The sequence below is a fragment of the Mustelus asterias genome, chromosome 26 (assembly GCF_964213995.1).
Source record: "Mustelus asterias chromosome 26, sMusAst1.hap1.1, whole genome shotgun sequence".
Classification (NCBI taxonomy): Eukaryota; Metazoa; Chordata; class Chondrichthyes; order Carcharhiniformes; family Triakidae; genus Mustelus; species Mustelus asterias.
Window position 1 is genome coordinate 39,683,126 of NC_135826.1, and position 26,779 is coordinate 39,709,904.

A 26,779-nucleotide genomic window follows, 5' to 3' on the forward strand; every position below is an offset into this window, starting at 1 on the left:
CTGGAGTGCAGGTTACGCCGGTGAGTGTTCACTTGCCTAATTTCTGAAGTTAGTGAATATTGTTGGTTATCGCAGCCGGGCAGCCGAGGCCAATTCTTCTATTCTGCTGTCTAACCTCACACAGCATTCGGATCAGTACAGGCGAGGGGCTGAACCTGGGAGCTTTGCTCTGTTTGACTGTTGGGTTGTGGAGCAATGTTCAAGGTAATGATTTAAACCTGACCGCAGTTTCCATTTCTCTCCCTGCTTCATTTTCCCACCTGTGTAGAATGGACAGACACAGGTGAGCTACAAGGACCTGATGCGGAATTATCAACTTCTCCTGGCCAGAATCGTTGGTGAGAGGCAGAAGACTGAGGTGCAGTTCGTTCTCAACCTCTTCCAGTCCTTGCTGGATGAGTTTGCCCGGAGTTATTCGAAGAAGGAGGAGATGGAGATGCTTAAGGTAATTCTGGGCACCACACTTCAGGAAGGATGTCAAGGGGACGGCTCAGAGGGAAGCTGCTCGATTGGCACTAGGAACGAGGAGCTTCAGTTATTTACAGAGATTGTTCGCGGAGCAAATAAGATTTGGCAATGGAGCCGATTAAAATCACAAAGTGTTTTGATGAAGTGAATGATGAGAAAGTGTTCCCAGCGGCAGGAGGGTGGCCAACCAGAGGGACACAGACTGGAGAGAATCGGTAAAAATACCAGAGGGGGAGATTATTCACACAGCGAGTTGTTGTGATCTGGAAAGTGCTGCCTGAAAGGGCGCTGGAGGGAGATTTAATCACTTCCAAAATAAAATTGGGGAAATAGTTGAAAATTTGCAGGATTGAGCAGGTGAGTGGGACTAACTGGATCGCTCCTTCTGAGCCAGCACAGGAGTGACAGGCCAAGTGGCCTCCCTGTATTTCAGTCTAAGTTGGGTGTGGTGATAGTGCGGTCACTGAAACGAGGATGTTTTTGCGTGAGGAACCCACCCCCCTGCTGCTCCTCACCTCGACTTGAGGTGGATTCCCTCGGGGTTCGGGGGCTGGGGGTGGGGGGTGGCTGAGCCAGTCACCGTGTTTGAACTGTAACAGGATTGATTTGGCTGGACAATGAGAACATTATCACCCCCGGTGATTGGGAGTCCCAAGCAGCAGGACATTGCCAGCATTCAGTGGTGATGTCAGAGACCAACAGGGGAGTGGGAATCTGGAACTTTCTTCCCCAAATAGGCTGTGGACGCGGGGGGTAATTTTAGCTTTTAAACCTGAGGTGCTAAGACTTTTATTGGACATGGGTAGCAGGAACATTGGACAAAGGGAGATAAATGGATTTGAAATGTGGATCTCATTGGATGGTGTTCAGGGTTTGGATAACCTCCTCCTGCTCCGAGATTCCAGCGTTCCGATTCTGAGCCAAGCGGAGCGTGAGTCCCAACGAGCTTGTATTTTGACTGTTTTTCTCTCTCTCGAGCAGCCAGCAAAAGCACGCAAGAAGAGGCGGAAACGGAATCAAATTGTGAGTATTGGATCACAAAGCCCATTTTCTGTTCCCCATTAAGATTGGCTTCGATCAGTGATTATTTGCCGTGTGAGAGAGTTATTGCCGCAGAGTCACACGGAAGGTCCTGGTGCCCTGAGAGAACTGACCAAAATTCATGAGGATACTTATCCAAAGCCCAAATCACCCTCAGCAAAGTCCTCGGGACAGAATGAACTGTTTGTCTGATCGTGGTGTTTGACTGCATTAATTTGGAGGGATTGTAGAGACCACCCCTGGGACTCAGTTATGGGTTGGTCTTTGGCCGGGTTTGGGGGGGGGGGGGGGGGGGGGGGATTGGGGGATGGGGGCCTGAGTGATGGTTTGTGATTTGATTAACTTTGAATTTTTCAGAAAGAGGAGCACTTTGGTCATTTGTTCCGTAGCTACCAGGTGAATATCCGCCAGTCATGTGAGCAGTGTTCCTCATACATCTGGGCCATGGACAAGGTTCTACTCTGCTGCAGTAAGTACCAAATGAATCGAGGCATTGGCCTGGACGTGAACACTCTGGTTAGGCCAGTACCATGGAGTCAGCTCTCCATCTCAGTCTGTGAGAAGCAGAGCAGGGATTATCCTTTATCCAGAACACAGTTGGGACGTCACCAGGCATGAATAAAGTTTTGGGGATACCGCTTTCTACCTGGCCAGTGACATAAGAACATAAGAAAGAGGAGCAGGAGTAGGCCATCTAGCCCCTCGAGCCTGCCCCGCCATTCAACAAGATCATGGCTGATCTGAAGCGAATCAGTTCCACTTACCCGCCTGCTCCCCATAACCCTTAATTCCCATATCGATCAGAAATCCATCTACCTGTGACTTAAACATATTTAACGAGGTAGCCTCCACCACTTCAATGGGCAGAGAATTCCAGAGATTCACTACCCTCTGAGAGAAGAAGTTCCCCCTCAACTCTGTTCTGAACTGGCCCCCACTTATTTTGAGGCTGTGCCCTCTAGTTCTGGTTTCCCTTCTTAGTGGAAAGAATCTCTCTACCTCCACACTATCCAGCCCCTTCATTATCTTATATGTCTCTATAAGATCACCCCTCAGCCTTCTAAACTCCAACGAGTACAGACCCAATCTGCTCAGTCTCTCCTCATAAGCTACACCCCTCATCTCTGGTATCAACTTGGTGAACCTTCTCTGCACTCCCTCCAAGGCCAATATATCCTTTCGCAAATAAGGGGACCAAAACTGCACACAGTACTCCAGTTGCGGCCTCACCAGTGCCTTGTACAATTGCAGCAAGACCTCCCTGCTTTTATATTCTATCCCCCTCGCGATAAAGGCCAACATTCCATTCGCCTTTTTGATCACCTGCTGCACCTGCAGACTGAGTTTTTGCGATTCGTGCACAAGGACCCCCAGGTCCCTCTGCACAGTAGCATGATGTAATTTTTCTCCATTTAAATAATATTCCAATTTACTATTATTTTTTCCAAAGTGGATAACCTCACATTTGCCAACGTTATATTCCATCTGCCAGATCCTCGCCCACTCGCTCAGCCTATCCAAATCTCTCTGGAGACTTTCTGCGTCCTCCACGCAATTCGCTTTCCCACTCATCTTCGTGTCAATCCCACTGACATCCCCTGTCAATCCCACTGGAGCTGCACTGCTGTATGTGACTGGGATTGGTTAATATTGTATAACTATCCTCCACTCACTGCACTTTGCTCATCAAATAATCCTGCTTTTATTGGGAGATTTAGCTGTAGTTTTGGTCATGAGTTTAAAGACTCCATTTGGTGTCATTTGCATAAATTAAATCAATTCCTGCCGATTCATTGACTGCTGCCGTGGTGACCGTTCCATCTCCGCTGTGAGGAAGGTCGAAACAAGTTGATTGAAGATTTGTTTCGATCGTGACGGAGGTCATTGCAGAGGAAGAGTTCTTTGGGACTTGCTGGTCCTTTCTGTCTGGTCAGTATTTTGGATCGACCTAGCTAAATAATCTGTTTCATTCTGTTTCTAGCCTGTAAAATGATGTGTCACAAGAAGTGCCTCATGAAGATCCAAACACCCTGTCAAGCTGGCTACAACAAAAAGGTGAGTTATTTAAACCAGCAAATAAGACCGTAAGACACAGGAGCCGAATTAGGCCACTCGGCCATTCAATCAAGGCTGATATTTTTCTCAACCCCATAACCCCTGATCCCCTTATTAATCAAGAACCTATCTATCTCTGTCTTAAAGACACTCAATGACCCGGCCTCCACAGCCTTCTGCGGCAAAGAGTTCCACAGATTCACCACTCTCTGGCTGAAGAAATCCCTCCTCATCTCTGTTTTAAAGGATCGTCCCTTTAGCCTGAGGTTGTGCTCTCTGGTTCTAGTTTTTTCCTACTAGTGGAAACATCCTCTCCACGTCCATTCTATCCAGGTCTCGCAGTATCCTGTAAGTTTCAATAAGGTCCCCCCCCCACACCTCCCCCATCCTTCTAAACTCCAATGAGTAAAGACCCAGAGTCCAAGGCCAGCACATCCTTCCTTAGATACGGGGCCCAAAACTGCTCACAATACTCCAAATGGGGTCTGACCAGACCCTTAAACAGCCTCAGAAGTACATCCCTGCTCTTGTATTCTAGCCCTCTCGACATGAATGTTAACATTGCATTTGCCTTTCTAACTGCCAACTGAAGTTGCACGTTAACCTCAAGAGAATCTTGAACAAAGACTCCCAAGTCCCTTTGTGCTTCTGATTTCCTAAGCATTTCCCCATTTAGAAAATAGTCTATGCCTCCATTCCTCCTACCAAAGTGCATAACCTCACACTTTTCCACATTGTATTCCATCTGCCACTTCTTTGCCCACTCTCCTAACCTGTCCAAGTCCTTCTGCAGCCCCCCTGCTTCCTCAATACCACCTGTCCCTCTACATATCTTTGTATCATCTGCAAACTTAGCAACAGTGCCTTCAGTTCCTTCCTCCAAATCGTTAATGTATATTGTGAAAAGTTGTGGTCCCAGCACTGACCCCTGAGGCACACCACTAGTCACCAGCTGCCATCCTGAAAAAGACCCCTTTATCCCCACTCTCTGCCTTCTACCAGTCAGCCAATCCTCTATCCATGCCAGGATCTTACCCTTAACACCATGGGCACTTAACTTATTTAACAGTCTCCTATGCAGCACCTTGTCAAAGGCCTTCTGGAAATCTAAATAAATCACGTCCACTGGTTCTCCTTTAACTTCCTTGTTACCTCCTCAAAGAACTCGATCAGATTTGTCAGACATGACCTCCCCTTGACGAAGCCATGCTGACTCCGTCCTACTTTATCACGCACTTCCAAGTACTCCTCGATCTCATCTTTAATAATGGACTCTAAAATCTTGCTAATGACCGAAGTCAGGTCAACTGGTCTATAATTTCCCATCTGCTGTCTGTCTCCCTCCTTCCCTTAAACAGCGGTGTTACATTAGCTACTTTCCAGTCCCCTGGGACCCTCCCTGCCTCCAGTGATTCCTGAAAGATCACCACCAATGCCTCCACAATTTCCTCAGCTGTCTCTTTTAGAACCCTGGGGTGTACAAAGAACAAAGAACAATACAGCACAGGAACAGGCCCTTCGGCCCTCCAAGCCCGCGCCGCTCCCCGGTCCAGGATTGAATCCTGAATCCAGGATCCCCGCCCAATTTTCCAGCCTATCTACATCCTAATATCCTATCCACCCGAGCTGTCCCTCACAGCTACGATGCTTTGTTCATCACAACCTATTAACTCACCCCCACCCCCCCCATTCCAGACCATGTGATCTCCAGGGAGAGGCGAAAACCCAGAGTGAAAACCCCAGGGCCAATATGGGGAAAAAAAATCTGGGAAATTCCTCTCCGACCCCCTGAGGCGATCGAAACGAGTCCAGGAGATCACACTGGCCCTGATCAGAAAATGCTTCCCAACCCTATTAATTTCCACTTCTGCTTTACGAACACCATCTGAATTCCCTGCCCCCGAGACAGGTTCCCAACTATCCGCAGTCTCGCTCTGTACTGGCACCAGCAAGATGATCATAGAATGAAGCCTTGAAACGAGAAACAAAGAACAATTAGCCCGCGCCGCTCCCTAGTCCAAACTAGACCACTCTTTTGTATCCCTCCATTCCCACTCCGTTCATATAGCTGTCTAGATAAGTCTTAAACGTTCCCAGTGTGTCCGCCTCCACCACCTTGCCCGGCAACACATTCCAGGCCCCCACGACCCTCTGTGTAAAATATGTCCTTCTGATATCTGTGTTAAACCTCCCCCCCTTCACCTTGAACCTATGACCCCTCGTGAACGTCACCACCGACCTGGGGAAAAGCTTCCCACCGTTCACCCTATCTATGCCTTTCATAATTTTATACACCTCTATTAAGTCTCCCCTCATCCTCCGTCTTTCCAAGGAGAACAACCCCAGTTTCCCCAATCTCTCCTCTGGTCCAGATGTAGTCCATCTGGTTCAGGTGACTTATCCACCTTCAGACCTTTGTTTCCCCAGAACCTTCTCCTTAGTGATGGCCACTACACTCACCTGTGCCCCCGATTCTCCTGGAACTCTGGCATCCCACTGGTGTCTTTCACCATGAAGACTGATGCAAAGTAACTATTCAGTTCCTCTGCCATTTCTTTGTTTCCTATTACTGTCTCTCCAGCCTCATTTTCCAGTGGTCCAATGTCTATTTTTGCCTCTCTCTTATCTTAGATATAATGAAAAAAACTCTTCCTATCTTCTTTTATATTACTGGCTAGTTTACACTCATATTTCATCTTAGACCACAAGATCATAAGACATAGGAACAGAATTAGGCCACTCGGCCCATCGAGTCTGCTCCCTCATTCAATCATGGCTGATATTTTTCTCATCCCCATTCTCCTGCCTTTTCCCCATAACCCCTGATCCCCTTATTAATCAAGAACCTATCTATCTCTGTCTTAAAGACACTCAATGACCCGGCCTCCACAGCCTTCTGCGGCAAAGAGTTCCACAGATTCACCACTCCCTGGCTGAAGAAATTCCTCCTCATCTCTTTTTAAAGGATCGTCCCTTTAGCCTGAGGTTGTGCCCTCTGGTTCTAGTTTTTCCTACTAGTGGAAACATCCTCTCTTCATCCACTCTATCCAGGTCTTGCAGTATCCTGCAAGTTTCAATAAGATCCCCCCTCATCCTTCTAAACTCCAACAAGTACAGACCCAGAATCCTTGACCGTTCTTCTCCCCCCTTATTGCTTTTTCAGTTGTCCTCTGTTTGCTTTTAAGGCTTCCCAATCTTCTGGCTTCCCACTAATCTTCGCCACTTTGTACGCTTTTCCTTTTGCTTTTATGCTGTCCTTGACTTCCCTCGTCAGCCATGGAGCAGCTGGTGCCCGTGGTGAGCTCCGGCGCAGTGCCCGGCACTGCATCAGAACAGTCACCGTGCCAGGCCCGCAGCAGGGTCACGTGGCACCATCGCGGCAGCATTGTCAAGCTCACTGTCTGCTTCACTATCCTCAGAGTGACGCTGAGGGGATGTCGCAGCATTTTGGCGTGGGGGTCAGTTCATTGACTGATGAGAACCAGACGGTGCCTGTGGTGATGGAGGTGCTGGTGGAGTACGTGGAAATGAATGGATTGTACACCGAGGGAATTTACCGGAAATCTGGTGCAGCAAATAAGATGAAGGAGTTACGGCAGAGGTTGGAAGAGGGTGAGTGATTTGTTCTTGTGCTTTTGTCCAGAACCAGGGGTCACAGTCTTAAGATTCGGGGTAGACCATTTAGGACGGAGATGAGGAGACATTTCTCCACCCAGAGAGTGGTGAGCCTGTGGAGTTCATTACCACAGGGAGTAGTTGATGCCAAAACATTGAATGTATTCAAGAGGCGGCTGGATATAGCACTTGGGGCAAATGGGATTAAAGGTTATGGGGAGAAAGTAGGCTATTGAGTTGGACAATCAACCACGATCATGATGAATGGCGGAGCAGGCTCGAAGGACCGAATGGCCTCCTCCTGCTCCTAGCTTCTATGTTTCTATGTATCAGAGTGTTACCCTGTGTCTTGGTGATAGGAGTGAGCTTGCAACCAGCCAGATCATCTCTAGACCCAGACTGTAAAGAGAATGTTACTCTGTATCTGTGTCCAGGGGAGCAATGGTGTGGTGGGAATATCACGGGATGAGTAATCCTGAGGCCCAGGCTAATGCAGTAGACACCGGTTTGAATTCAACCGCGGCAGCTGGTAGAAGTTAGATTCAATTAATAAATCTGGAATGAAAAGTCTAATGATTGACTGTCATAAAAATCCATCTGGTTCGGTTACGTTCTTTGGGAAGGAAATCTGTCGTCCTTACCCGGTCTGGCTTACATGTAAATCCTGACCCACAGTAACATGGTTGACATTTAACTGCCCTCTGCGTTGGCCGAGCGAGACACTCTGTTCTATCAAACCATTACAAAGTCTAAAAAGAATGCAAGCTCGTTAGGGGGGGGGGGGGGGGGGGGGCGGTGGTTGGTGGACACCAGCAGGGGGTATCCTTGCTCATGTTTGACCCGACATCAATCTTGGCACTGGAAATGAAAAGCAGCTCTGTCACCCCTCCTCAATAACATCTGGGGGCTTGTGCTTAAATTGGGAGCGCTATCTCACAGAGATGAGTCAAGCAGCAGACTCACAAAATCATACCTGAGACACCATGTTCCTGACATCAGCATCACCAGAGACGTTGGTGGCACAGTGATATACAGTTGCCCTGTGAGTCCTTAACATCAGTACTGGACCCCAGGAGGTCTCATGGCACCAGGTCAAACATGGGCAAGGAAACCTCCTGCTGATGACCATGTACCGTCCCCCTCAAACGAGGTGTCAATGAAGCTACGATACAGGATTACTGGCGTGCCACACAGTAGGTGCAGCAAGTGACAGACAGGGCTACGTGATCCCACACCCACAGAACATGTCTAAACTCTGCACTCCTGTCAAATTCAGCTGTGAATGGTGATGGACAATTGAACAAATCACGGAGGAGGCTCCACAAATGTTCCCATTCTCAGTGACAGGGAGCCCAGCACATCCAAGCAAAAGATAAGGCTGAAGCATTTCCAGCAATCTTCAGCCAGAAGTGCCGAGTGGATGTTCCCCAGCTCCTATTTTTTATGTTTCTATCACAAATGTCAGAGAGTCATAGAAGTTTACAGCATGGAAACAGGCCCTTCGGCTCAACTTGTCCATGCTGCCCGGTTTTTACCATTTAAGCTAATCCCAATTGGCCACATTCATCCCATATCCCTCTCTACCAATCTTGCCCATGTAACTGTCTAAATGTTTTTTAAAAGACAAAATTGTACCCGCCTCTACTACTACCTCTGGCAGCTCATTTCAGACACTCACCACCCTCTGTGTGAAAAAATTACCCCTCTGGACCCTTTTGTATCTCTCCCCTCTCACCTTAAACCTATGCCCTCTAGTTTTAGACTCCCCTACCTTTGGGAAAAGATATTGACTATCTAGCTGATCTATGTCCCTCATTATTTTATAGACCTTTACAAGATCACCCCTCAGCCTCCTACGCTCCAGAGAAGAAAGTCCCAGTCTATCCAGTCTCTCCTCATAACTCAAACCATCAAGTCCCGATAGCATCCTAGTAAATCTTTTCTGCACTCTTTCTAGTTTAATAATATCCTTTCTATAATAGAACTGTACACAGTATTCCAAGTGTGGCCTTGCCAATGTCTTGTACAACTTCAACAAGATGTCCCAATTCCTGTATTCAACTCCTGTCAGTCTTCAGCCAATTCGATTCACTCCACATGATATCAAGAAGACACTGGATACTGCAAGGGCAATAGGCCCTGACGATATTCTGGCAATAGTCCTGAAGATTTGAGCTCCAGAACTTGCCGCTCCCCTAGCCAAGCTGTTCCAGTCCAGTTACAACACTGGCATCTACCGGACATTGTGGAAAATTGCCCAGGTATGTCCTGTATACAAGAAACAGGACAAATCCAACCTGGCCAATTACCGCCCAATCAGTCTACTCTCGATCATCAGTAAAGTGATGGAAGGGGTCATCGACAGCGCTTTCAAGCAGCACCTGCTCAGCTATAACCTGCTCAGTAACGCCCAGTTTGGGTTTCGCCAGCGTCACTCAGCTCCTGACCTCATTACAGCCTTGGTTCAAACATGGACTAAAGAGCTGAACTCCAGAGGTGAGGTGAAAGTGACTGCCCTTGACATCAAAGCAGCCATTATCCGAGTGTGACATCAAGTTGCCCAGGTAAAACTGGCATCAGCAGGAAACAGGGGAAAAACTCTCTGCTGGTTGGAGTCACACCCGGCACAAAGGAAGATGGTTGTGGGGGTTGGAGGTCAATCATCTCAGCTCCAGGACATCACTGCAGGAGTCCCTCAGGGTCAGTGTCCGAGACCCAACCATCTTCAGCTGCTTCATCAATGACCTTCCTTCCATCATAAGGTCAAAAGTGGGGATGTTCGCCGATGATTGCACAATGTTCAGCACCATTCGTGACTCCTCAGATACTGAAGCAGTCCATGTCCAAATGCAGCAAAACCTGGACAATATCCAGGCTTGGGCTGACATGTGGAAAATAACATTCACCCCACACGAGTGCCAGGCAATGACTATCTCCAACAGGAGAGGATCTAAGCTTAAGTTTATTTAAGCTTAAGCTTATTTAAGTTTAAGTTTATTTAAGTTTAAGTTTATTTAAGTTTAAGCTTATTTAAGTTTAAGCTTATTTAAGTTTATTTATTAGTGTCACAAGTAGACTTACATTAACACTGCAATGAAGCCACTGTGAAAATCTCCGAGTCACCACACTCCGGCACCTGTTTGGATACATTGAGGGAGAATTTAGCATGGCCAATGCACCCTAACCAGCACATCTTTCAGACTATGGGAGGAAATCGGAGCACCCAGGAGAAACCCACGCAGACACGGGGAGAATGTGCAGACTCCACACAGACAGTGACCCAAGCCGGGAATCGAACCCGGGTCGTTGGCACTGTGAGACAGCAGTGCTAACTATTGTGTCACCGTGCCGCCCTAATCATCACTCCTTGGCGTTCAATGGCTTTTGCATCCCTGAATCCCTACAGTCAATATCCTGGGGATTAACATTGACCAGACACCAAACTGGAAGCTGGACTGAACTGGACTAGTGATACCAAAACAGAAAATATGGAAAGTCTCAGCAGATCTGATAGCGTCTGTGGAGAGAGAAAAAGAGTTAACATGTCGAGTCTGTGCGACTTCTTCAAAGCCAGATAAACACAATGGCTACAAGAGCAGGTTAGAGGCTGGGAATCCTGTGAGAGTAACTTACCTCCTGAATCCTCAAAGCCTGTCCACCATCTACAAGGCACAAGTCAGGAGTGTGATGGAATTCATGGAATTCTCTCCACTTGCCTGAGTGGAGGCTGCAACAACACTCCCGAAGCTCAACACCATCCCGGACCAAGCAGCCCACTTGATTGGCACCACAACTACCATCTTCAACATCCACTCCCTCCACAACCAACGCACAGTGCCAGTTATGTGTGTACCATCTACAAGATGCACTGCAGGAACTCACCAAGGTTCCTGAGGCAGCATCTTCCAAACATACCACCACGACCTAGAAGGAGACGGGCAGCAGATACCTGCGAACTCCACCACCCGGACATTCTCCACCGAGTCACTCACCATCCTGACTTGGAAATATATCACCGTTCCTTCACTGTCCCTGGGTCAAAATCCTAGAACACCCTCCCTAACAGCACTGTGTATGTACCTACACCTCAGGGACTGCAGCGGTTCAAGACGGCAATTACCACCACCTTTTCAAGGGCAGTTAGGAATGGGCAATAAATACTGGTCTAGCCAGCGACTCTCACATCCCTTAAATGAAAAGGAAAATCTAACTCTGTGCTGAACCTGTCCTGGGAGTGTTTGATGGGGACAGTGTGGAGGGAGCTTTACTCTGTATCTAACCCTGTGCTGAACCTGTCCTGGGAGTGTTTGATGGGGACAGTGTAGAGGGAGCTTTACTCTGTATCTAACCCCGTGCGGCACCTGTCCTGGGAGTGTTTGATGGGGACGTTGTAGAAGGAACTTTACTCTGTATCTAACCCCGTGCTGTACCTGTCCTGGGAGTGTTTGATGGGGACAGTGTAGAGGGTGCTTTACTCTATATCTAACCCCGTGCTGTACCTGTCCTGGGAGTGTTTGATGGGGACAGTGTAGAGGGAGCTTTACTCTGTATCTAACCCCGTGCTGTACCTGTCCTGGGAGTGTTTGATGGGGACAGTGTAGAGGGAGCTTTACTCTGTATCTAACCCCGTGCTGTACCTGTCCTGGGAGTGTTTGATGGGGACAGTGTAGAGGGAGCTTTACTCTGTATCTAACCCCGTGCTGTACCTGTCCTGGGAGTGTTTGATGGGGACAGTGTAGAGGGAGCTTTACTCTGTATCTAACCCCGTGCTGTACCTGTCCTGGGAGTGTTTGATTGGGACAGTGTAGAGGGAGCTTTACTCTGTATCTAACCCCGTGCTGTACCTGTCCTGGGAGTGTTTGATGGGGACAGTGTAGAGGGAGCTTTACTCTGTATCTAAACCGGTGCTGTACCTGTCCTGGGAGTGTTTGATGGGGACAGTGTAAGAGGGAGCTTTACTCTGTATCTAACCCCGTGCAGTACCTGTCCTGGGAGCGTTTGATGGGGACAGTGTAGAGGGAGCTTTACTCTGTATGTAACCCCGTGCTGCACCTGTCCTGGGAGTGTTTGATGGGGACAGTGTAGAGGGTGCTTTATTCTGTATTGAAGCGTGCACACTGTGATCATGTGTTTGAAAAAGTTTGTCTCTCTGTGTTTCAGACCCTACGTCCGTTGATTTGGAGAAGTACCACATTCACGCCATCACCGGAGTGCTTAAGCAATGGCTCCGTGAACTCCCAATCCCGTTAATGACCTTTGCCCTGTACAGTGACTTCCTGCATGCAATTGGTGAGTGGCTGCAGTTTGGATTAGCTTTGTGTATTTCACATTTCTACGGTCTCAATGTTAGAATTGACAGAACCGGAGTAGGCCTTTCAGCCCATCAAGCTTGTGTCAATTTTAGTAAATCTGTCAAATTAATCTCACTCCCTTGCAAAGTTTGCCCTCCAAGTATTTATATCTTTTAAAAGTTTCTATCGAATTTGCTTCCACCGCCCTTTCAGGCAACGCCTTCCAGATCACAGCAACTCGCTGGGTAAAACTTCTCCTGCTCTCCCCCTCTGGTTCTCTTCGCTCTGTGTCCCTCTGGTTCTCTTCGCTCTGTGTCCCTCTGGTTCTCTTCGCTCTGTGTCCCTCTGGTTCTCTTCGCTCTGTGTCCCTCTGGTTCTCTTCGCTCTGTGTCCCTCTGGTTCTCTTCGCTCTGTGTCCCTCTGGTTCTCTTCGCTCTGTGTCCCTCTGGTTCTCTTCGCTCTGTGTCCCTCTGGTTCTCTTCGCTCTGTGTCCCTCTGGTTCTCTTCGCTCTGTGTCCCTCTGGTTCTCTTCGCTCTGTGTCCCTCTGGTTCTCTTCGCTCTGTGTCCCTCTGGTTCTCTTCGCTCTGTGTCCCTCTGGTTCTCTTCGCTCTGTGTCCCTCTGGTTCTCTTCGCTCTGTGTCCCTCTGGTTCTCTTCGCTCTGTGTCCCTCTGGTTCTCTTCGCTCTGTGTCCCTCTGGTTCTCTTCGCTCTGTGTCCCTCTGGTTCTCTTCGCTCTGTGTCCCTCTGGTTCTCTTCGCTCTGTGTCCCTCTGGTTACGAACCCTCCTGCCGCTGGGAGCGCTTTCAAGTAAATTTCCTCTGTCCCCTCGCCAAGGCCTTGACACCTTTCTGAATCTGTGAGTTATAAAAGTTTAGCGTGATGTTTTACTTTTGTTTTCTTTGCCTCTATTTATAAAAATCAGGATCCCGTCTGCCTTTTCTTTTAAACAATTTTTAAAATTTGTTGTGCTACCGTCTGTGTCTGTACACTCTGGTCTCCCTGTTCCTAAGTTCTCTTTAAGATGATATTGTTAGTTGATGTGACCTCTTCCTCATCCTTGCTAGCAAAATGTATCACTTCCCATTTCTACGCTGTGAAACTTTTTTTCCCTCTGTCCATCAGAACACCCAGGGAGACAGGAGCAGCTACAAGCGGTTTACAGCGTCCTGGATCAGCTGCCGGGCCACATTTACTGCACGTTAGAACGCCTCATCTTCCACTTAGTCAAGTAAGAGGAGCGCTGGAAGTGGAGTAACCATGGCGATGGACACATAATCCTGACGAAAGCCACCATTCAAACCTTAACACTCAGACCAGGGGCATCATCTCCTTGTGCTCTCACAGTGGAAAGAGCTGATGTAGAGTATGGGGGGGGGGTCATACCCCCTCCGTTGAAAGGGTTTAGGGCCACACTCTCAGTGGGGAAGGTTGGGGGCTGGGTTGGGGGGTGAGGTGGGGGCTCACATTTGGTGAGGGGCTAAGGGGTGGGATGGCGGGTCAGATTTTCGATGGGTAAGGAGGAGGGAGAGTTGATGCAATAAGCTGAGATTTTCCAAATGATCAACTCTACATCCGAGAAACTACTAAGGATCTGTCAATGGGAACACAAGCTCCTCTCGTCAGCCCACGTGTAGAGAATGACCCCAGGCTGTTTGCTGTTCATCCTCACTGGGACCCTGACCCAGTCTGTGAAGAAACCAGAGAGTTGGCTCCCTGACATTGGGTACCAGCTGTGCCAGGCTGTTTGACGATGAGTGGGCAATCTACCATCTGGTTTGGCAGCGAATTCATTTATTTAAACTGTTGATCATTTCATAATAACGGAAATATTTATTCACTGAGTTTTGTGCTGCTTTAGACAATTCGGGAACACCATTTCCCTGCATTACAATAGTGACTACACTTCAAACCCACTTTGCTAGCTTTGAGTCACTTTGGAACATTGAGGTTGTGAAACTCATGTGGAAATATGAGATTGAGTCATGAGAAAATGGACAGTCTGTGTACACTGCCCCAATCAGCCCAAACCCTTCCCATTCCTCCTTATTGGATAGAATCCCACTGGGTCAAATGTGACTACTTCCCATTCATTCCTGCACTCAGAATTTGAATGGGATAAATCTCATCCCATTGGACAGAATCTCAATAGATTATAATCAAACTCCAAATATTCCCATGATCAAAACTTCAATGGACAGAACCTTTGCCCAATTATCCTAAAGGAAACTCTTTTCCAATCACCCCTCTGTACAGTGGGACTGATTTTGTTTGTTTCCACAGCTGGAGAATCTCCAATCAGTTCCAATCAGATCTAATGTCACTTGCACTGTTACATTAGAATCCCTCAAGGATGGACTCTTGGTCCCTTCCTCTTTATCCCCCCATGTGTTGCCAGTCGGTGACATTATCCACAGCTCTGGGAACAGGTTCCTCATGTCCGTTCATGATATCCAAGACTTGCTGTCTCTCCCCCCCCCCCCCCCCCCCCCTCACCCCTTAGTCAACCCCTCTGCATCCTCTGTGTTGTCTGATATCTAGCCTTGGACAAGTTGCAAATTCTTCAGGCTAAACATTGTCTTTGGACCCTGCCACAACTTCAATCTCTTGACATTGATTTCATCTTCCTCCCCCCAGGCCACTGAGTCATGTTGACTCATCTGAGCGTCTGACCAGGATTTCCTTCGGCTGCTTCCGTAGTCCCATTCCGTTTCAGCTCCTCCTTACACTCATCTGTTCTTGAACCCTCACCTGCTTTTTTGTAAACTCCCAACGTGTGAATATTCTGGCCCAGCCTCCTACTTTCCACCCTCTGAAAACTTGAGCTCATCTAAATCTCTGCTGCCTGAATGCTGCGTTCCTCTGCCTCTGACCTTTTCCATAAGAGCTAGGAGCAGGAGGAGGCCATTCAGCCCCTCGAGCTGCTCCGCTATTCAATACAATCACAGCTGATCTCATCTCGGCCTCAACTCCACTTTCCTGCCCGTTCACCATCGCCCTTCAACCCCATTACTCATTAAAAATCTGTCCACCTCTTCCCTAAATTTACTCAAAGTTCCGGCTTCCACCGCGCTCTGAGGGAGTGAATGCCACAGACTGGTGCCACTTTGAGGGAAGTAATTTCTCCTCATCTCGGTTTTAAATCTGCCCCCCCCTTATTCTAAAACTGTGACCTCTTGTTCGAGATTGTCCCACAAGAGGAAACATCCTCTCCACGTCTACTTTGTCAATCCCCCTTATCATCTTATCCACCTCAATTAGATCTCCGCTCATTCTTCTGAACTCCAGGGAGTATCGGCCTAAACTGCCCAATCTCTCTTCGTAAGACAAACCTCTCATCTCTGGAGTCAACCTAGTGAACCTCCTCTGAACCGCCTCCGATGCAACTCCATCCCTCCTCAAGTAAGGAGACCAAAACTGTACACAGTATTCTAAATGCGGTCTCACTAATGCTTTGTACGGCAGCAGCAACACTTCACTGCTTTTATATTCCATTTCTTTAGCAATAAATGCCAAGATTCTATTTGCCTTCCTTATTACCCGCTGTACCTGCACACGAGCTTTCTGTGATTCATGCACAAGGACACCCAGATCCCTCTGCACTGAAGCACTCTGAAGTTTCTCTCCATTTAGATAATTGCCTTTGTATTTTTCCTACCAAAATGGATAACTTCACACTTATTCACGTTAAACTCCATCTGCCACATTTTGCCCCATTCACTTCACCTATCCTTATCCAGTTGTAAATATCTTATTCCATTGTCACAGCTTACTATCCCACTCATTTTAGTGTCTTCTGCAAATTGGCTATGGTACCTACTAACTCTGCATCTAAATCATTCATATAGATTGTGATTAGTTGGGGCCCGAGGACTGAACCTTGTAGCCCCCCTCCCCCCCCCCCCCCCAGTTACATCTTGCCAACCCAAGAAAGACCCATTTATCCTGACTCTGTTTTCTGTTAGTTAGCCAATCCTCTATCCAAGCTAATAACCATTGGTGACCATATCTTCAGGTAGTCTAAGATCTGGAATTTCCTCATTATACCTTTCTGCCTCTCTACATAAAGTGGAGATGCCGGCGTTGGACTGGGGTAAGCACAGTAAGAAGTCTCACAACACCAGGTTAAAGTCCAACAGGTTTATTTGGTAGCACAAGCTTTCGGGGTGTCACTCCAAAAGCTTTTGCTACCAAATAAACCTGTTGGACTTCAACCTGGTGTTGTGAGACTTCTTACTGTCTCTACATAAAACCATCTCTGACCAAGCTTTTGGCCACTCCTTCTTGATCTTGGTATCCATCTTGTTCTGCGTAGCTTCTGTGAAGTGCTTTGAGAGAACTTGTTTGTTGGAAGCACAAAATAAATGCAAGTTGTTGTACAAAATGTCAATGAGCCAAACATTTACCTAATTAGTCGCAATGGAACCAACTACTTCCTGTCACTTTAAGGAGCTGGGAACATGATTGTGAGCTCTCTGTTCCGGCTGGTGTTGTTGTGAAGTTGGGGTCTCTCCCCTCACCATGATTGTACTGTTGGTTTCAGAGTGGCTGTTTTGGAAGAGATGAATCGTATGTCTCCCAACGCTTTGGCGATTGTCTTTGCACCGTGCATTCTCCGTTCACCAGACAACTCGGATCCACTGACAAGTATGAAAGATGTCTCCAAGACAACCATGTGGGTTTTCATCTGATCTTATTCCACTGTGAAACTAATACTGTATTCAGAGAGAGAGAGAGAGAGAGAGAATACTGAGGTTCCCGGCACTGGTGTGTGTGCGCGCGTGCATGTGCTCGAGTCTGACACAGTCTATGGCAGTACTGAGAGAATGCTGCACTGCCAGAGGTGCCACCTTTCTGATGAGACTTTAAATCAAGGCTCCATCTGTTCCATTGTTACACTCCTGATAGCCAATGGTGAAGTAGAATCCAAAGCCAGTCTTTACTTGGGATAGGTTTATTCACAGTGTAAAACAATACCGGTATATATCTCCTGACGCTACTCTCTCCCTCTCAGTACATGTCTCTTTATATGTGCTTGAGTAACTATCGAATCAGTGCCCTCCACCTGTATGCACTTAACCTCAATTGATACAATTAACACCATGGCACTATTCAGCGCATTAACGTTCCCTTAGTGCCCTGGCTGATTTCTATCCCTCAACCAACATCTCTCAAACTGATTACGTGGCCGTTATCAAATTCCATGTTTGTGGAATCTTGCTGTGCGCAAATTGGCTACTGAATTTTCCACATAACAGTGACTACACTTTGGCTGTGTAGATATACGAGGCAGTTTTTATACACAGAGGGTGGTGGGTGCCTGGAACTCGTTGCCAGGGGAGGTAGTGGAAGCGGATACGGTAGTGACTTTTAAGGGGCGATTTGACAAATACATGAATAGGATGGGAATAGAGGGATATGGTCCCCGGAAGGGTAGGGGGTTTTAGTTCAGTCGGGCAGCATGGTCGGTGCAGGCTTGGAGGGCCGAAGGGCCTGTTCCTGTGCTGTAATTTTCTTTGTTCTTTAAATGTAAGTCCTGGCTTTCTGACTGGTACTTTGTGGGTTGATATGATTTGCTGTATTTGATAGTTTGTGTGTGTTTTGGTTACAGGTGTGTTGAGCTCCTGATCACGGAACAGATGCAGAAATACAAAATCAAAATGGATGGAATTGCTCAGTTGGAGACGGAGGAACAGCTTGCAGTTCGCCGCCTCTCCCTCCTCCGCGTAAGGCAGCAAAATCACATTTAATTTTTAAAATTTGTTCGCGGATGTGAACGTTACTGGGCCAGCATTTGTTGTCCATCCCAAGTTGCCCCTGACCTGAGTGCCTCGCTGGGTCTTTTCAGAGGGAGTTAAGGTCAACCACATTGCTGTGGATCTGGAGTTACACCGGGTAAGGACGGCAGATTTCCTTCCCTAAAGGACATTAGTGACCCAGATGGGTTTTTACAAAAATCGACAATGATTTCATGGTCGTCATTATATCTTTAATTCCAGATTTCTATTGAATTCAGATTTCACCATCTGCCGTGGTGGGATTTGAACCCGGGTCACCAGAGCATTTCCCCCGAATCTCTGGATTACTAGTCCAGTGATAATACCACTACACCACCACCTTAGTATAGAGGAACAGGACGGGGCCCTTCAGTTCCCTTGAGCCTGATGTCTGTGAAGTAAAGGAGGCCATTGAGCCCCCTTCAACCTGTTGTACATGAACCTGAGGAGGCCATTCAGCCCCTTTGAATCTGTTGTACCAGATAGATACTGTTCACTGCAGCCAAGAGCGAGAGTCCCAAAGGTTGTATTACCTACCTGGTGGGAAAGAATCCAGGTGTTGGGGTTAATGTGGGTACCTACTACACAAGTAGGAACAAAAAAGAGGTTCAGAGTATGAGTAGCTAGGGATCAAATCAAAACGCTGACCTAAAAATGTAATAATCTCTGGATTACTACCTGAGCCTCCAGTAAACTGGCTCAGGATGAATCAGATCCAAGAGTCGATGGCTCTAAGATCGGTGTGGGGGAAAGGGCTTTGATTCCTGGGGCACTGGCTCCAGTACTGGGGAAAGAACGTACAAAAATAGCAGGAGTAGGCCATTCAGCCCTTCCAATCCATTCCACAATTCAATAGGATCATGGCTAATCTTGTACATCTGCACCATTTCCTGCACTATCCCCGTATTACCCGATGTTTTTAACACATAGAAACCTATAGATTTAGTCTTAAACTTGCTTGATGACTGAGCGACCACTGTCCTCTGGCGCAGAGAATTCCAGAGATTCACAACCCTCTGAGTGAAGAAATTCCTCCTCATTTCAATCTTAAATGGAGGTCCAGAACATTGGGAAAATTGAAGAAATTAGCAAAGGATGTCTAAAAGCAGAATAAAGAGGGAAAAATCGCAGGATAGGAAAACTAGCAAGATATATAAAAACAGACTGTATAAGCTTCTACAATATATCAAAAGGAAAAGAGTAGCTAAAGTGAGTGAGAGAGGATGAGGCAGGAGAAATGATAACGGGAAAGTAGGAAACGGTTGAGACTTTGTCCCAAGTATTTTGTGTCTGAGAAAATGCTGGAAAATCTCAGCAGGTCTGACGGCATCTGTAGGGAGAGAATAGAGCAAATGTTTCGCGCCGAGATGACCCTTCGTCAGAACATCCGCAGTATTTTGCTTTCATTTTGTGTCTGACTTGCGTTAGAGGCATCTCAAGATTAGAAGAAATCACAAAACCAAAGGAAGTAAAATAATCACAATCATTAGAGAGAAAGCACCTGGATAACTCATGGGATAAAGGTTGACAATCCTCCCCGGAACTCATGGCTTTCCTCCCAGGGTCTTCAGAACCACACAGCGCAGAAGAGGCCCTTCGGCCCATTGAGTCTGCACCAACACACGAGAAACACCTGACCTCCTACCTAATCCCACTTGCCAGCACTCGGCCCATAGCCCTGAATGTTATGATGTGCCAAGTGCTCATCCAGGTACTTTTTAAAGGATGTGAGGCATCCCGCCTCCACCACCCTCCCAGGCAGCGCATTCCAGACCGTCACCACCCTCTGGGTAAAAAGGTTTTTCCTCACATCCCCACCTAAACCTCCTGCCCCTCGCCTTGAACCTATCTCCCCTCGTGACTGACCTTTCAACTAAGGGGAACAGCTGCTCCCTATCCACCCTGTCCATGACCCTCATAATCTTGGACACCTCGATCAGGTCGGCCCCTCAGCCTTCTCTGCTCCAACAAAAACAACCCAAGCCTATCCAACCTCTCTTCATAATTTAAGTGTTCCATCCCAGGCAGCATCCTGGTGAATCTCCTCTGCACCCCCTCCAGTGCAATCACACCCTTCCTATAATGTGGCGACCAGAACTGTATCTGTGTTACAAAGCAAATTACTGTGGATGCTGGAATCTGAAACCAAAAGAGAAAATGCTGGAAAATCTCAGCAGGTCTGGCAGCACCTCCTCCTTACAGATGCTGCCAGATCTGCTGAGATTTTCCAGCATTTTCTCTTTTGGCACTTTATCTGTGGCCTCACCAAAGTTCTATCCAACTCCAACATGATTTCCCTGCTTTTGTAATCTATGCCTCGATTGATAAAGGCAAGTGTCCCATATGCAATTTTCACCACCCTACTAACATGCCCTTCTGTCTTCAGAGATCTGTGGACAAACATGCCAAGGTCCCTTTGTTCCTCAAAACTTGCTAATATCATGGCGTTCATTGGAGTCTCTGGCTCCACCTGTAAATGGCCCCCATCATCACTAATGGCCTTACCTGGTTATCCTCTACCCATTGGTGTATTTATAGAATATCATGGAACTTTCCCTTTTACCAGCCAGAGCTTTCTCGTATCCCCTCTTTACTCTCCTAATTGCCACCTTCCAGGATTCAATAAAGTGCCATTTCATAGGATAAAAGCTCATGGTGTTGGGGTGGTCAGATGATTGGGTAATCAACAGGAAACAGATATTGGAGATAAATGGATCATTTTCAGGTTGGCAAACTGTAACTAGTGGCGAGCCACAGGGATCAGCGCTGGGGAATCAACTATTTCCAATCTACGTTATTGACTTGGATGAAGAGATCCATTATTGCAACCAAATTGGCCAGTGATATAAAGATGGCTCAAAGCTGGTTGCGAGGAGGATAGAGTCTACACAGGAATATAGATGGACAAGGTGAGTGGGCAAAATTTGGCAGATGGATTATAATGTAGTGAGGTGTCCACTTTGGTGGGAATAATGGAAAAGCAGATTATTAATTAAATGGCAAATGCTGCGATACAGGGGATCTGGGTGTCATTTTACATAAATTCATAAGATATAGGAGCAGAATTAGGCCATTTGGCCCATCGAGTCCCCTTCGCCATTCAATCATGGCTGATATGCTCCTCATCCCCATTTTCCTGCCTTCTCCCCATAACCCTTCAACCCATTACCAATTAAAAATCTGTCAAACTCCTCCTTAAATTTACTCACTGTCCCAGCATCCACTGCACTTTGGGGCAGCGAATTCCACAGATTCACAACCCTTTGGGAGAAGTACACAAATCCCAAAATGTTAGTATGCAGATAGAGCAAGTAATTAAGAAAGCAGATGGCTTGTTGTCCTTTATGGCATGGGAGATGGAGTATAAAAGTAGAGGTGTCTTACTACAACTGTACAGAGCGTTGGTGAGACTGTCTCTAGAATATTGTGTGCAGTTTCCATCTCCTGCATCAGATACCGAGAAGGCTGATTCCTGGGATGAAGGAGGTTTATCTCAGAAGGAAAGGTTGAGCAGGGAGTGGCATGGTGGCACAGTGGTTAGCACTGCTGCCTTACAGCTCCAGGGACCCGGGTTAGATTCTAGTCTCAGGTCACTGTCTGTGGAATTTGCACGTTCTCCCTGTGTCTGCATGGGTTTCCTCCGGGTGCTCCGGTTTCCTCGCACAGTCCAAAGATGTGCGGGTTAGAACATAGAACATTGCAGCGCAGTACAGGCCCTTCGGCCCTCGATGTTGCGCCAACCTGGGTTAGGTGGATTGGTCATGCTAAATTGACCCAAGTGTCGGGGGGATTTGCAGGGTAAATACGTGGGGTCGTGGAAGTAGGGCCTGGGTGCTATTGTGGTTGGTGCAGACTCGATGGGCCGAATGGCCTCCTTCTGCACTGTAGGGATTCTATGATTCTAGGTTGGGCCTCCACTTGTTGGAGGTGAGAAGAATGAGAGACAATCTGATTGAAACATGTAAGGTTCTGAGGAGGCAAGACAGAGCGGATGCTGAAAGCATGCTGCTCCTCATGGAGGGATCTGGATCTGGAAGATCAAGTTAAAAATAAAGGTTCTCACATTTAAGGGTCAGTGAAGGAGAAGCTTCTTTTAGTGTTTTGGTTTATCTTCCACAGAGAGCAGTGGTCATTGAATACATTTAAGGTTGACCTAGATAGGTTTCTGATCAGCAACTGGACTAAGGGCTTGGGATTCAAGCAGGAAACTGGTGTTAAGGTTGCAAATCAAATCAACTATGATCTTATTGAATGTTGGAGCCAGCTCAATGGGCTGAATGGCTTCCTCTGGTTAATAAGATCACTCAGGAGTGGGAGGCCATTCAGCCCATTGAACCTGTATCTCTAACAGAAGGATCTAGTGCTAAACAATTATTGTTTTTTGGACCTGAAGGAGTTTTTCTCCCTGGGGTTTTGTCACTTTGTAATTTGAGTTTGATTGGCTGACTGTCCTGGTCTGAATGGCAGCTGAACAGAAGATGCCAGTAACCAATAGCTGTGGGGAGTCAGGGTCAGCTGACTGGGAGGGGGCAGTGTCTTCTCCTGTGTCAACCCTCCTTTTTGGTGTGGGGTCGATTGAAGAATTTGCTCTGTTGATGTTTCTGTTCTGATCTTGTATTTGACGGTGATCTGATTGGGACAATGTTTGGTGCCTTCTCTCTCTCTCACTGTCTCACTCTCACTCTCCAGCTCTGGCCTCTTGAAGTTGGGTTCTCTGCTCCATACGATGGGGTGCTGGTAGGTACTGGGCTGGTTCGTTTGACCCTTTCTCCGCATGTTCTCTTTTCATTCCTTAGTTATCGCATGAAACCAACCCCTCCCGCACTCAACTCCATCACTAGCAACCGCCTGTTCACATTGCATGTGTTGTTGTGTTTGTCCCCTGCCCCCTCATAATGCTCGCTTCATCTGCAAACTCTCCGATTGGATTTTTCACTCCATGCCCCCCCCCCCCCGCCAGCTGTCCCATTGGTCTGGTGTTGCCAAGGCAACCTTCTGTCCCTTTGGCGTGGAAGCAAGTGGATATGAGATGCATTATTAATCGCTGCAAATGCCTACAATCTCAGCCAACATTTGGTAGTGAGAGTTGACAAATTGACTCACTAAAAGATGCAGCAAATCTCATGGCTGATGGTCTGGCTGAAGACTGCTCTCCAGTGATCTCGCCCCTCCCCAAATCCACCCCTCTCACTCCCACCTTCACCCTCGCCAGCTAGGAGCTGGCTACCCCTGTGGAGAGACAGAGCCAAGCTGTGGCCTGTGGGTGAGATCGTATATATTGAAAGTTGTAATAGTCAGTTCTACAATTCAAGCCTTCCCCTCGATCCACTCCCGAAGCCTCCTCCTGGGGTCAGGTTTTACAGACACACCTTTCTCCTGCTGGCCGTCACCCTGTCCACATGCACACGGGTGTCACTGGGTCAGGATTAAGAGCTGGATCCGGGGCTGAGATGTATCCCTCAGTCCCTATTGTCCCAAGGACCCAGATATCAGCCTGCCCAACGGAAGCATGGATCACAGAGATCAGGAGCCTTGATCATTTTCCCCCATCTCCTTTCAGAACAAAGGACCTCGTAGTCCAAAAGCCATTGAGGAGAAGCCCCAAAAGTTGGGAAGCCTGGATGAGGAAGAGCCTTCAGACACTGACATGGAACATGAAGAGGAAAGTTTGATCGAGCGAATCCAATCGATAAAGGAAGAGAGGTGAGTTAAGAACTGCATCATTTTGCGAGGCATTGGCTCTCACTGGAGTACGGGTTCCACACACATTGGCTCTCACTGGGGTACGGGTTCCACACACACTGACTCTCACTGGGGTACGGGTTCCACACACGCTGACTCTCACTGGGGTACGGGTTCCACACACACTGGCTCTCACTGGGGTACGGGTTCCACACACGCTGACTCTCACTGGGGTACGGGTTCCACACACGCTGAATCTCACTGGGGTACGGGTTCCACACACACTGACTCTCACTGGGGTACGGGTTCCACACACATTGGCTCTCACTGGGGTACGGGTCCCACACACAATGACTCTCACTGGGGTACGGGTTCCACACACATTGGCTCTCACTGGGGTACGGGTTCCACACACACTGACTCTCACTGGGGTACGGGTTCCACACACACTGACTCTCACTGGGGTACGGGTCCCACACACACTGACTCTCACTGGGGTACGGGTCCCACACACGCTGACTCTCACTGGGGTACGGGTCCCACACACACTGACTCTCACTGGGGTACGGGTTCCACACACGCTGACTCTCACTGGGGTACGGTCCCACACACGCTGACTCTCACTGGGGTACGGGTCCCACACACACTGACTCTCACTGGGGTACGGGTCCCACACACACTGACTCTCACTGGGGTACGGGTCCCACACACACTGACTCTCACTGGGGTACGGGTCCCACACACACTGACTCTCTCTGGGGTACGGGTCCCACACACACTGACTCTCTCTGGGGTACGGGTCCCACACACACTGACTCTCTCTGGGGTACGGGTCCCACACACACTGACTCTCTCTGGGGTACGGGTCCCACACACACTGACTCTCTCTGGGGTACGGGTCCCACACACACTGACTCTCTCTGGGGTACGGGTCCCACACACACTGACTCTCTCTGGGGTACGGGTCCCACACACACTGACTCTCACTGGGGTACGGGTCCCACACACACTGACTCTCACTGGGGTACGGGTCCCACACACACTGACTCTCACTGGGGTCTGGGTCCCACACACACTGACTCTCACTGGGGTCTGGGTCCCACACACACTGACTCTCACTGGGGTACGGGTCCCACACACACTGACTCTCACTGGGGTACGGGTCCCACACACACTGACTCTCACTGGGGTACGGGTCCCACACACACTGATTCTCATTGGGGTACGGGTCCCACACACACTGACTCTCACTGGGGTACGGGTCCCACACACACTGACTCTCACTGGGGTACGGGTCCCACACACACTGACTCTCACTGGGGTACGGGTCCCACACACACTGACTCTCACTGGGGTACGGGTCCCACACACACTGACTCTCTCTGGGGTACGGGTCCCACACACACTGACTCTCTCTGGGGTACGGGTCCCACACACACTGACTCTCTCTGGGGTACGGGTCCCACACACACTGACTCTCACTGGGGTACGGGTTCCACACACACTGACGGGTTGGTTAATAGAATAGAATCCCTACAGTGCAGAAGTAGGCCATTCGGCCCATTGAGTCTGCACCGACCACAGTCCCACCCAGGCCCCACTCCTGCAACCCCATACATTCATCCCGCTAATCCCACTGACACTAAGGGCCAATTTGGCATGGCCAATCAATATAATCCACACATTTTTGGACGATGGGTGGAAACCAGAGCACCCGGAGGAAACCCGTCATAGATGCATCATAGAAAGCACCCTTTCCGGATGTATCACAGCTTGGTACGGCTCCTGCTCTGACCAAGACCGCAAGAAACTACAAAAGGTCGTGAATGTAACCCAGTCCATCACGCAAACCAGCCTCCCATCCGTTGATTCCATCTACATTTTTCCCACATCTCAGCAAAGCAGCCAGCATAATTAAGGATCCCTCATACCCTGGACACTCTCTCTTCCATCTTCTTCTTTGGGGCAAGAGATCCAAAGTCTGAGGTTACCTACCAACCAACTGAAGAACAGTTTCTTCTCTGCTGCATCAAACTTTTGACTGGATCTACCTTCTATTAAGTTGACCTTTCTCTACACCCTAGCTGTGACTGTAACACTACATTCTGCACCCTCTCCTTTCCTTCTCTATGAACGGTATGCTTTGTCTGCATAGCGCGCAAGAATCAATACTTCTCACTGTATACTAATACATGCGACAATAATAAATCAAATCAAAAGCAGGTGCAATGGTTTAGCTCCAAAATACAATCGATTATCAAGATGGAAGTGAAGCGATGAACAACTTTGGTCAAATATCCAAATTATCTTTGTTGCTGTTTCTGTTTTTAGTAGCCCTTCTTATCAACAAAGGGATTGTAGATGAACAATAATTTCACAGCAGGCAGGAAATTGCTGAGATATATGATCAATGTTGAAGAATAAGGGGCAACTCGGGTGAGGGGTTTATGGTGATTAAAATAGTTGATAAGCAGGGAGAAAGTATCTACTCTGCTGTGGACAACCCAGAACGTGGCTGAATTTAACCTTCAAATGAGAGTTCTGCCAGTCAGTGGCGAGGTTGGAATCATCGTCTAGGACCATAGAATCCCCACAGTGCACAAGCAGGCAATTTGGCTCATCGATTCGGCAGACACTCTGTCCAAAACCGCACTACCCCTCTCACCCCGCACATTTACCTCACTAATTTCCATAACCTACACACCTTTGGTCACTAAGGGGCAATTTAGCGTCGTCAATCCACCTAACCTGCACATCTTTGGACACCAAGGGGCAACCTATCATGGCCAATCCACACACACTGCCTCTCACTGGGGTACGGGTTCCACACACACTGACTCTCTGCTCTCTCT

General features: G+C 48.1%; 1 protein-coding gene across 1 annotated transcript in view; it reads left to right on the top strand.

The window, feature by feature from the left end:
* Window positions 1-26,779, top strand: part of LOC144479607 (unconventional myosin-IXb-like) — a 44,189-nt gene that overhangs the window by 16,166 nt on the left and 1,244 nt on the right. Inside the window, exons 6-16 of the mRNA XM_078198516.1 lie at window positions 269-445; window positions 1,450-1,491; window positions 1,867-1,978; window positions 3,491-3,564; window positions 6,984-7,176; window positions 12,340-12,468; window positions 13,594-13,699; window positions 17,012-17,143; window positions 18,080-18,194; window positions 22,935-22,982; window positions 23,806-23,948. Of these exons, the coding sequence (XP_078054642.1) occupies window positions 269-445; window positions 1,450-1,491; window positions 1,867-1,978; window positions 3,491-3,564; window positions 6,984-7,176; window positions 12,340-12,468; window positions 13,594-13,699; window positions 17,012-17,143; window positions 18,080-18,194; window positions 22,935-22,982; window positions 23,806-23,948 (1,271 nt within the window). The remainder of the gene's footprint in view (window positions 1-268; window positions 446-1,449; window positions 1,492-1,866; window positions 1,979-3,490; window positions 3,565-6,983; window positions 7,177-12,339; window positions 12,469-13,593; window positions 13,700-17,011; window positions 17,144-18,079; window positions 18,195-22,934; window positions 22,983-23,805; window positions 23,949-26,779) is intronic.